General features: G+C 44.2%; 1 protein-coding gene across 1 annotated transcript in view; it reads right to left on the minus strand.

Annotated features, from left to right (window-relative positions):
- Positions 1-10,531: 10,531 nt before the first annotated feature.
- The window catches only part of BLVRB (biliverdin reductase B), a 6,673-nt gene continuing 4,795 nt past the window's right edge, over positions 10,532-12,409 (minus strand). The window contains 4 exon segments of the mRNA XM_075185993.1: positions 10,532-10,966; positions 11,956-11,980; positions 11,982-12,059; positions 12,061-12,168. Of these exon segments, the coding sequence (XP_075042094.1) occupies positions 10,809-10,966; positions 11,956-11,980; positions 11,982-12,059; positions 12,061-12,168 (369 nt within the window). The 3' untranslated portion in view covers positions 10,532-10,808.

The raw sequence follows: 12,409 nt of genomic DNA on the forward strand, positions 1-12,409 counted from the left end.
ATGAGACTATTGAATTCAGGGCATGCACCCGTAGGTTTAACGGAGAGTATTGGCCATGATACTGATGCACAGACACATACCGCAGGGCTAGACAACTGTTTCAGTCTATGCGGAGAGAACCAATTGAAGGTATTGTCTCATTGTGAACCTGCTAATTCACCACTGCTATTACTGGGATCTTTATTGTGAGTTACCACCATATGTTGTCTTTATTCAGTGCCACGGCTGCATGCCATTGTTCATTTAATATTCTCTTGCATTGATATTGTCTTTCCACTTCATGATTACTTCGATCTCAACCACTATATCCTCATGTAAGGATACGTGGTTCCCAAATCACTCAGACACGGGATTAGAGGAAAAATAGAAGGATAATTTATTCTGCAGAACAGGATTTAATACAGCATAGTCCCCTTAACGACACCAGGTCCAACAAGTGAGGAAATCAGTTCAAATACATCCAGCGGGATATGTTCCACAGCAAATCTCAGGCAGAGCATCACCTCTTGGCCAAAGTCAGTTACTCTGATGTCCAGCTCTCAGGGTAGCCTCTTTTATCACTTCATAGTCCCACCTTGGGAACTGCCTGCCCAGGGGAGTTGCAAAAGGTCTCAATTGGTGGGCTTCTCACCCTATCCATGCCCCTCCCCTACCTTCACCAGGTGTCTTCCCACAGGTGACCCCTGCTGGGTCCGGCTCCCGACTGTAGACCTCACTAGTGGACAAAAGGGAGCAAACAGAAAGAACAATGGTACTTTAATTCACTCAACTCCTGAGTGTTCCCTGTGGAGGGGGAATTTAACCCCTGAAGTGCTTTTCCAAGGAGATGTTACATTTCCATCATTGGTACTTCCTGAGAACCACAGGGTTAAAAAGTGGAGACCGGGTATGGATTAGAATAAGGGCAGCACAGTGGCCTAGTGGTTAGCACTTCTGCCTCACAGCACTGAGGTCATGAGTTCGATACCCGACCATGGCCTTATCTGTGTGGAGTTTGTATGTTCTCCCTGTGTTTGCGTGGGTTTCCTCCGGGTGCTCCGGTTTCCTCCCACACTCCAAAAACATACTGGTAGGTTAATTAGCTGCTATCAAAATTGACCCTAGTCTCTCCCTGTCTGTCTCCCTCTCTGTTTGTCTTTTTCTGTGTGTGAGCGTGTGTCTATATTAGGGAATTTAGACTGTAAGCTCCAATGGCTCAGGGACTGATGTGAGTGAGTTCTCTGTACAGCGCTGCGGAATTAGTGGCGCTATATAAATAAATGATGATGATGATGATGAAGGAGTTGTAAATCTGGTTCCTTACACCATGCCTGTTTCTTTACACCTTGTGAAATATTTAATCTTTTATACCTTACCTATTATTTATCAGGCCTGAAAGTGACATTGTGTTTTAATAGGCCCTGATCCAACTCATGGAAAAGCCCCATAGTCTCCTTTGGGGAAAACACCAAAGTCCTTATTGTTATGGGACAATTGTGAAATGTGAATAGTTCTCAGTCATGTAACCCCTGCTGCCCTCTGGACACCTGTGATGTCGGGAGTTTTCGGTAAAGTTTATTTTTGAGCAGCCCATGTGGTCCAGAGACACTTTCCAGTGATTGGTAGATGGGGAAGAGATGGGCGAGCCCTGCAGAGCAGCACTCCTTCTCTTCTGTCTGGCTCTGGACAGTAACATGGGATACATAATATATAGATGCGTTTCATAGAATTTCATCCTCTATCACACGTATCTATATATTATGTATGGGATTATGAAGTATGCGTGAATGTAGGCATATATATTTGAACTAAAATACAAACCTCCACAATTCCCTAAGCAGAGTACCACGGTGATCCTAACAAATTGAGGCACAGGGTTACTTGCTAAACATCCAAATTACAGTGACATGTCATGATAAATTGGTCACAAATTACTAAGGTGCTCTCTCCTAAGGGGTACAGCAGTGGGGGGGGGGGGGGGGGGTCAGAAAGCCTCAAATAGTCCTAGGGCTAGACCTTGTATAGCTCGATACCCTCACAATCCCTTCTTGCCACAGTCCAACAAAGGGCACATAAAACACCTAATTGCATCCTGCTATATATACTTGCTGCTGTCTAGGGTACCAGACTGGCATCATTACCCATAATGCCTTTGAACTACTTCTTCCCACTCTGGAAATTGTGAGTGCATATATGGCTTCCAAATACTTTTACAGAATAACAGGTAAGATTATATACATAATAAGATACCATCTTGTGCCCGCTCCAACTTCAGAAATTCTGTTTGCTGAGATTCAGCAAAATTTTGCCTCAAAACTGGTAAATCACAGCACCACTCCTTATTATCTAAATCACAATTTGCTTTGATTTGCTCTGATACAACATTTACCATCACTAATTTGTCACACAGTCTTCCCATCAGCTATACAATATCTGCGGAAGCAAAATACAGCACAATACAGGACTGAACGCTAGAGGGTGCTTAAAAGTTAAAATCCAATTTTTTTTTTTGCGTATGTAGGGTTGCAAAATGATACCGATTAGGTAATTGCCCTGTTGATTCGGCAGATGCCATCAATTTTGGAAATTGCATAAATTCAACAAACTTGAAAGGCATTGAATCTAACCTTATTGTGTGTGCACATGTTTAGAAAGTGTTCTAGGATGAGTCCTGCTGTACTTTTTCTCTGTTTAATTCTTTCAGCCAGTGGCCAATGCGTTGTGAGGGTGATTGGGGAGATCACCCCCTGCCCTAGTGTCGCTCCCTGCACTTAGCAACAGAGCAAGTTAAACAGCTGGCGGCCCTGTTATTAGGGCAGGTGAGTCCGCCTACTAAGAAAGCCGCATCCTGCTCCGCAAAGCATTCCCGCAGCCCATCTCACTTTCTCGATAAGAGGCACATTTGAAATGCAGGCAAGCTGAGTGATTTATTGGCAGTTGAGCTGCCAATCACAAGCCTCCTTCCACTGATCTCTGAGCAACCTGCTCTTAAGTGTGAGAATCGCTGAGAGCCGGATCTATCTCCTGTCAGCTGTTAAAGTCAAATAATTGGATGAAAGAAAGTATATTGATTAATATTGTTTTACTGTGCGATTACGGTGCAATCGCATGGTAAATAATGCATGCATACACTTACACATTCACTTGTATATAGTTAATTTTTATAATGGTTCCAATCCACAGTCGTTTATGAACAGATGTTGCTAAGTTTATAGTTAAACAGTATAAGGTTATATGTACACGTTAGTGAGATCTAAGGTTCAGGTCACTGGAAATATATCATGTCTGGTATCATTCTAATCCCCTATTTATCCGCAGATGTCCGGTTCAATCTCCAAAATGATCGCACCTTGCGTATGCTAGATATGGATTATAGGGAATAAATGATCATGTATGGTATTGTGTGCGTAATGCTAATAGACCAGTTTAAACTAGTTTTTGGTGGGAAGATTAGTATGCATCTTCTGGAGAGCTGACCCCCACCCTTGGATGGCATCGTTTGAACTGGTCAATGACCTGCATTACACTGGACCTTCCTGAAGCCTGAACCTATGGAAACATGCCAAATTATCTGTATTGTTTTCACTGTATCACTGACTGTATATAAGCAGGGGCTCTGGGACCAGCATGCAGTCACTTTGACCACAGACTTCAGGACTGAATGACTGTATAGCTGGATCCAGCAGAGCGCAGCGTATGTATCGGCTGTACTTATTTATTGAACTTATTCTTTTGCTTATAAATCGCTTTGTGCTTTGGAACCACAACAAATCGCATAGACAATGATTATTGGTAAACGATAAAATAATTTTAATACTCCCTCCACCCCTGCAGTTGGATTGTCAGCTTCTGGGACAGTCTGTCTCATACTACTAATAAATAATAATAGTAATAATAATTTGTTCTGTGATGTGGCGGATACTCATTTAAGGATATTTCCTATTCTACTGTTAATGGATCAAGCTGTAGAATTTTCAGGGAGGGTAATCAGTCTAGGTGATTTGGGAAGAGAGAATTAGAGGGGTGTATTGTGATTGTTTTGGGGATTTAATAATGTGGGGGTAGAGAGAGCGTAATGTCTTTTGGGGATTTGACTTCAATAACTTGAATGAGATTAAAAGGAGGCTGGTGGCACCCAGGGGATGTAATGTGGCGAATAAAGATTCACTTACTGTCACGGTACGCTGGGATACTAGACCCCTGGCCTGCCAATACTAACACTCACCAGAGGAGCGGAATCTAACGCGGCGGCTGGCCTTCACCAAGAACCCCCGCAAGGTGGTATGGACTTCGCTACGCAGGTCGCGGTCCTCTGGGAGTGGGGTGAGACCCACGGAGTTCAGCGAGTTAGAGATTGCGGACTACAGGGATTACTGTTGGGATAGCAGCGAGGCAGTGTGAGCTGTGATGGTCTGCGGATTGCAGAGATGACAGCTGAGATGGTCTGCGGATTGCAGAGATAACCGCTGGGATAGCGGAGAGCAGCGTGAGCTGAGATGGTCTGCGGATTGCAGAGATAACCGCTGGGATAGCGGAGAGCAGCGTGAGCTGAGATGGTCTGCGGATTGCAGAGATAACCGCTGGGATAGCGGAGAGCAGCGTGAGCTGAGATGGTCTGCGGATTGCAAACAGCTGAGAATGAAGGAGACGTCCACTCAAAGCACACAAACTGAACCTAAGAACAGGCTCAGAGGAGAGGAGGAGGCTGCTTTAAATAGTGGAGGGAAAACCCTCATTCAATAGGGAAGGTTTAAAACAGAAATGCGCAGACCCGCGTCCAAGATGGCGGCCGTCAGCAGGGATCGGACGGGAGCAACAGAGAGGTAAGTGAGCCGGGTCTCGGTCTGGAGACAGCGAGCACCCGGCGTATGACACTTACTTTGGCATCTTCAGTGCCTCCACCCAAGACGCAAACAGGCGCATGGTGACCGACCAGGGCTAGACCCGGGTAAAGCCATGCCTGCCTCAACCATCATGCACAATAAGAACGCAAGTGGTATAGAGGACAAAACAAAAGAAGTGGATGGGGGCAGGTATGGGTAAAGTATAATAAAGGGTCTGTGCTAATACATGAAATGTGGAATTATTTAACTTTGAACTCACAAGTGTATGTACAACTTGCAGTATACATAGATAACAGGGTTGAGGCCGCCCTACGCTAATACGTAAGAGGCGCCCCCTCGCCTTCCTCAACAGGCTAATATGCGGTAGCCAAAAACAAACTTGTCTTTAATTTAGGGGATTTAAAGGGGATTTTTCAGTTCTTGCATTGTGCCTTAGATCCATCCGGGTGGTAACCTATTGATTGTGATATGCTGTTAATTTTTTTTTTTCTTCATTGCACCTTTTAGTATATTCCTACTAATTTTATATGTCCTTAACTATGACCTGCTCCATTTATCCTCTCTTTCTACAAAATAAATCTAAATGCAGCCCTGCTCCTCCTACTCATTCTCCTTCCTCGACAGCCCCCAGGCAAACATTATTGGCGTCTACCTTCAGTAGCCCTTATTGCAATCACCACCTCAAAGACGCGCCGAGAGGGCAACTTGCCGGACAGTGAGGGAATGACATCAACTCAGTGCAGTCCGGACTCCGCGCAGCTCATGTGACACAAACAGATCCTCCCATTACAAGCCAGCGGGGAAGATGGCTCTGAGGAATGCGATTCATTCAAGTGCTGGGGAGGGCGGGTTTGGTTGCCTAAATGTATGTGGGCTAGTGGAATCCCCTTCCAATTTAGCAGTGTATCAGCAGGCACCCCCTCAGTGTGCCTTAGGCTGCAGCCTAGTCAGCCTATTGGTTAATCAAGAACTGATAAATAATCTCAGTTCCTCGGAGGCTGCTTGAGTATTTGTCTGTCTAGTACAGGGGTAGGCAACCTGTGGCTCTCCAGGTGTTGTGAAACTACAAGTCCCAGCATGGTTTGCCAGTAGATAACCAGGAGATAGGTGGCAAGGCATGCTGGGATTTGTAGTTTCACAACACCTGCAGAGCCGCAGGTTGCCTACCCTTGGTGTAGTAGCTCCGAGTACAGTGCTGATCCACGAAACAGCTTGGGGGTTACACATCATCTGTAGGGGTCACATGAAGGTGGAGGGTCACAGCAGATTGCAGGAACATGGGACACAGCACACGTACCCCAGATATATACAGATATACTTTTGTTACAAGGTCAAAATAATTGGCAAACCACCCCTCAAACACAAAGTCCTGTATCTGCCCCTGTCTACAGCAGTGATGGTTGGTTGATGTAGCTCTGTCTGGTTTGGAATTTTCCAATAGGATTATTACTATAACCCCTGACAGATAGGACCCAGGTGTGTGATATTGTAAGTGCAGAACCCCTCACTGTTGATGTCAGTGCCGCCACCCAGCAGAATCTTGAATGATCAGGTAACAGAAGGTGGATGTGTGTTTCACCCATCAAGGGTCAAATGGTGCATTGATTTACGTTAAAAGATAGTGAAAATGAAACCAAGGGCGTATAAATTAGTGTAAAGTGAAAGCAACGGTAGCAGAGGTAAAACAATATCAGTGCAATGTATGGAATAAATATACTCATTAGCCATGTCTTTGAACACATAAATATATATTGCAAACTGTTTTTGAAAACAGTATCTCAATGCTAAATGTATATCTGGGGCCAGCCTCTAACAAGTATTGTGTCCTTACCTGACAAAGTTACAATTGATACACAGCATGCAAACACATCGGCACACACTCATACTTCATTAAACACTATAATCACCCACTCAGTTAACAACATTGCAACCGTGCCGGTGCTCATATACACAATGACACTAGGGAGTATGTTTACTAAATTGCGGGTTAGAAAAAGTGGAGATGTTGCCTATAACCAATAACCAATCATATTCTAGCTGTCATTTTGTAGAATGTACTTAATAACTGATAACTAGAATCTGATTGGTTGCTATAGGCAACATCTCCACTTTTTCAAACCCGCAGTTTAGTAAATATACCCCCTTTAGGCCTCTGGCCAAGATGGCCCCATTGTCAGCCACTTACAGTTCTTTTAAGCCTATGGCACTTTCAATAAAACCATCCGTATTGTCCGAGGGAACCAACTCTCACACTTCCAATAGGAATATACAATTAAACTCAGTCACAAGTCTTCCCACAGTGTAAAGGTATCCGGCAGGGTTTTATCCTGTAAATGGTATAACACAGTGATGCCCCTTGGGGTGACTCAGGAACTAGTGATCACTATTGACTCTCCTTTTGCTGGTCTCTCTTGGATATTTCCTGCAGTGTTTGGCCGCCCTTGTTACTGTCCGTTCACCATTCTGGATCCAGACAGAAGAGAAGAAGTGCCGCTCTGCAGTGCTCTCCCATCGCTTTCCCCATCTACCAATCACTGTAAAGTGTCTCTGTACCACATGACCTGCCCAAAAATAAAATTTACCAAAAACTCCCAACATCACAGGTGTCCAGAGGGCAGCAGGGGTTACATCACTGAGAACTATTCACATTTCACAATTGTCCCATAACAATCTACATGTACATCATCATCATCATCCATGAACTTAAAAAACTCATCCGGAACCTCACATCTTCCAAAGTGTTCAACATTTTATATGTAAATTATACATGTGCTATAACTACTATAGATATATTCAACACTGCTCTGTTCCAATTACCCCCTGACAAACACATATAACTCTATTATTCTGATTGTTGTTAATTTATAAGGTGCTCGAGCCAGACAGTGGGAAAAACGGCGATGACCAATTTGCCAGAGCATCACGTAACTGGGAACCAATAGCGTCCCAAAACGGAATCTGTTTTGACCTTGTAGTGTCTGAATATAGAGTGCTTGGATAGGTGCCACGGCCATCCAACCAGCTCCATCGACTACTACCAATAGATTCGATTGGCTGAGAGGTGCTGCTGGATATCGCACACATTTCCCACCAAGACGGTAAGGAATCTCCGCTCATTTTCTCCTCGCGTCTCTATGGGACACAAGAAGAAACGAGCAGTGATTTGAGTAAAAACATCAAGGCCATGTGTCTCCGCGGACTATTCCGGAGAGACATTGCAGCACCTTGCTCAGAATTGACTCTGCCCCTACTAGTAGTGGGGATTTTATATCATCATCACCACCATTTATTTATATAGCGCCACTAATTCCGCAGCGCTGTACAGAGAACTCACATCAGTCCCTGCCCCATTGGAGCTTACAGTCTAAATTCCCTAACACACACACACACAGACACACAGACTAGGGTCAATTTTGATAGCAGCCAATTAACCTACCAGTATGTTTTTGGAGTGTGGGAGGAAACCGGAGCACCCGGAGGAAACCCACGCAAACACGGGGAGAACATACAAACTCCACACAGATAAGGCCATGGTCAGGAATTGAATTCATGACCCCAGTGCTGTGAGGCAGAAGTGCTAACCAATAAGCCACCGTGCTGCCCATGTTATAGCTTTAGAGTGTAGTTACTCTTTAAACTTTTAACTCATTCATTCCCATCAGACCTGGATTACAGAGATATGTGGAGGTTACCTCTAGGAGATATCAGATGACCAACACAGAAAGCACAGATAGAGAACAGAAAATGGCTCAGAAGAGCTGACACAACAGGAGAGTACAGTGCCCTTAAAGCATCTGATTTACTAGAGAGAGTTATTAGGCTCAGAAAGGAGGGGGCTAGGAATTAATGCATTGTATCCTACAGGGACTGGAGAGGAAGAGCTGGGGGAGATGGCTGAGCAGAGAGGTGGGGACTGCAGGAGAGAAAGGGAGAGAGGACAAGGAGGGGGCAGGGGGAGGCAGCTATAGGCAGCTATAGCATTTCCTGTATAATGAGAGGACTCATGGGGCTATTTACTAATAATGCACACGGTGTCTGTCTCTTTATTACCAACATCAGTAACTTGGTGCTGCATCGACAGAGCTCGACACAGCCTCCAACTGTACTAATATAGCAGGTACAGTGTGTGATTCCCAGCAGCTAATGTACCGTTGGCAGCAGTGCTCAGATCCAGCCCTTCCTGGATTTAAACAGTACATAGTTTAAGGATTTTTCTGATTATATTAATATATTATTATTATTATTATTATTATTATATGCAGCTCAGGAAAATAGGAACCAAAGTCGTCATCTCTTTAAATATGCAAAATGACACATTATAGCTGCTTAGCTTTGACTATATTTATTGTGTTCTCTTCGTGTTTCCTTCTCTGGTACATCGCTGTGTGTGGAATCCTTTAGTCGCCGACTAAACCTCTGTACTTACATTAGTAGCAAGACCTGAAAATTATAAAATAAACTCATTAAAACACAACCAAGGAGGAACATCACTACAAAACATAATGTAGCATACAACGAATGCAATGTTACACTATATTGCATTTTATATGTTCCTATTTCATTTTAAACAAGATATTATCTTTGTTACAGTTTTGCTTTTAGTCCTCTGTACTCCAGCAAGAAAGACCTTGGAGCTTCCTAATAACAAGTTGTGCGTATACGGCCACTAGGCACAAAATGGCGTGATCACGCCGTGTCGGGGGCAGCCATGTCTTCGGGGGCATGTTTAGCTCTTCAGAAGGGTTAGGCCACACCCCCAAGTTCGAGGGAGTCGTGACAAGCGCCTAAGTCAAGACATTTAAGCGATATGGTTTAGTGCATCTGTCTGCGACACACAGTATTGGCAGCCATTTTGTGAACTGAAATAATATTCATGATAATGCAGCCCAGGTATGTACCAGGAACCAATGACATCCCTGAGGCAAATATGAGAATACAATTGACTAGAACCCAGCAACAAAATGCATCAGGGACATTACTAGTCTCCCAATGAATTGATAATTAGCATCGTTATGAATATCAGTTTAGCCCACAAAATGTCTGCCTCCAGTGGGCCTCATTTATGAATGAAGCAAACGCAAAAAGATTTGTGTCTCCAATCCACACTCCTATTCCTGATGACAGGACTGGTCTGGGTAACAAAGATTAGTCTGATGCTTCCTTTTTATGGAAGAGGCATGAGGATCAGGAGCTGGGACACACGAACTCAGACTGTCACACGTCAGATTAAAGCCTTGTACCCACTGGTATTATTTATATGCACTTTACTAACTAACCCTGTTAAACGCATGTTCACGAGAACCATGTCCTTCACCTGCTTTGCTATGGACCTTTTTAGGTGAATGGAATTTGAACCATTATCACAGCCTGGCTCTGGGTGCTGCTCTATCTACACTGTAAGCACTTGTCCTTATGTCAGCTGTAACCCTGGCTCTGATTGGCTGCTGAGTTTACAAAAGTGTCAGTCACTAAGCACTCAAGCACCTTCAAGGCTGAACAGCGCTTGGAGCTGCGGCCTCTCATAGGGCCCCCGATTCATTAAGGAACTTAAGTAAGAAAACTTACTCAAATTTTTGCCCAAGTTCCTTAATGAATCAGGCCCATAGTTATTACAGACCAACATTATGTAATATTGCACTAAATAAGTACCAAGATCTTGGACACCTTGTTGTAGTATCACTAGACAATAACAGGCACTTGTCAAGCTGTCAGACGTTAAATGTATTTATTGCAAACTTACAAGAAAATTAACATTGGTCAAAATTTTCTATTGAACCTCAAAACGTATTTAGTGCTAAACCGCTATATACGGCATTTTAGTGCTTTAAATCTCAAAGCAATTGTTAGTATTTGTTGGGTTGTAGCTATGTTTTTAAAATGGTTTGGAATAGCGCTTCTGGATTCTTTCTGTAACAATTGTTAAAAAAAAAAAAAAAATGTGTGCAGTTAGGAATGTTATTGTCCCACCAGCAGGGGGAGCAGTTACTAAGCAGGGTACTCCTGAGCCAACGTCACACTCTTCCCATCATATTCTGTGGTACTCAGACAGCGGAGGAAGAAGTGGCCGAGGTCATGGACGGAGATCACTTTGCCCGCGCGCTCACCCACTTTCACGGTGTAGTCTGCAGTGAGTGGTTTATCAGCTGCACAGACAGAGAGCGAGAGAGAGAGAAACAGAAAATGAAGCAACATTTCCAAGGTCTATCATGCAAGCGATTATCGCCTATTAATTGCATTAATATTTTCTACTGCCCTCCCACAGACCATACATTGTACAGCTAACCCTAAATAAATACCCGTTCAGTGGCTGGGAACCATTAGATCTGGTCTTGGTATCTACAGATCCTATGCACAGCGGTATGACCTGCTAACTTGGCAACAGCACCACCATTAATAGCCCAAAACCCAGCAGCAGGATTTCAATATAGGGTGTCTCTGGCCAATATAACCGAGCGGCGTGCCAGGGTGTTGTAGGTTGGTAATAGTGATGACGGGAACCACCTTTTAGTGTTTTCTAGCCAGTTATCAGTGCAAAGAGCGCACAGGGGACCTTTCTCAAGTTGCCAGAGTGCATTTTTAAATTTGGCATGGCTGGCGGGTTTTGCCCAGCCCTTTTGTACTCTACACAAGCTGTCTTTAAGGGTTGTGTCCCATGACAACCATACAAGCTCAATCACTGCCATGGTGATGCATTGAAATGAAGGAGGAAGGCTTCTCACCTGTCACAGGAGAGCAAGGCAGTTCTGAAAATGCTGCATGCAGCGTCTTTAGAGCATAACTGTTCTGGTGACAGGGTAATAGCACAGCATTCAAGCTGTTGTCCGACACCACCATGCGATCAGCTATTCCTACACTGCACAGATACCCTGATCTGCCACTAAACCCAGCAAGCACCTCCTTCACTGTACTAACCCCCTCCTGTACAACTGACCTTTCCATCGCCTTCTGCTTAGGATGCACAGACTCTCACTATCCCTGAACACACGTCCATAAATCATCTTCTTGTCTGCAGTACTAACTCTTACTAATGTCCTCTAATAGGATTACAGATCTGTGGATCCAACCACTTTCTACACTGCAAGTTCTAAGTCACATGACGGAACAGAGAGAGACCTACTGGCCCCCTAGTCACCTGCAATGTGTGGCGGAAGTACAGCAAACATAGTCCAGGCCGCATTCCTTCAGGACCTGGTGCATGCGGATGTGGTCCTCAGTCAAATTCAGAGCACGAGGGGGGAACGTTGGCGATGTCCCACAGCAGAAAGGCTGGAATAGGAACACAGAATAAAAATGCTTGACCTAGTGCATAGAGCCATCGTAAATGTAAGAGAGACTTAGTGGGACAAATGTGTTATAGGGGAGGAGTGGGGGGGGGGGATAAGAAATGGATTATGCAGATGAGGAGTAAAATATGTTACAGGAAGGCCCATAACACGCCCCCTTTTTGTGATGTGGCCACACCCCCTCCTGTCATTATCATACATATATTCATTGGGACTTTTACAATGTTTAAAGTTATGGTAGAAGTGAAAAGTGTTTCTAATTTTCCTGTAGCCCGCGGTCTAAAAATGATTGTGCACCCATGA

This window comes from Mixophyes fleayi, chromosome 9 (assembly GCF_038048845.1).
Source record: "Mixophyes fleayi isolate aMixFle1 chromosome 9, aMixFle1.hap1, whole genome shotgun sequence".
Classification (NCBI taxonomy): domain Eukaryota; kingdom Metazoa; phylum Chordata; class Amphibia; order Anura; family Limnodynastidae; genus Mixophyes; species Mixophyes fleayi.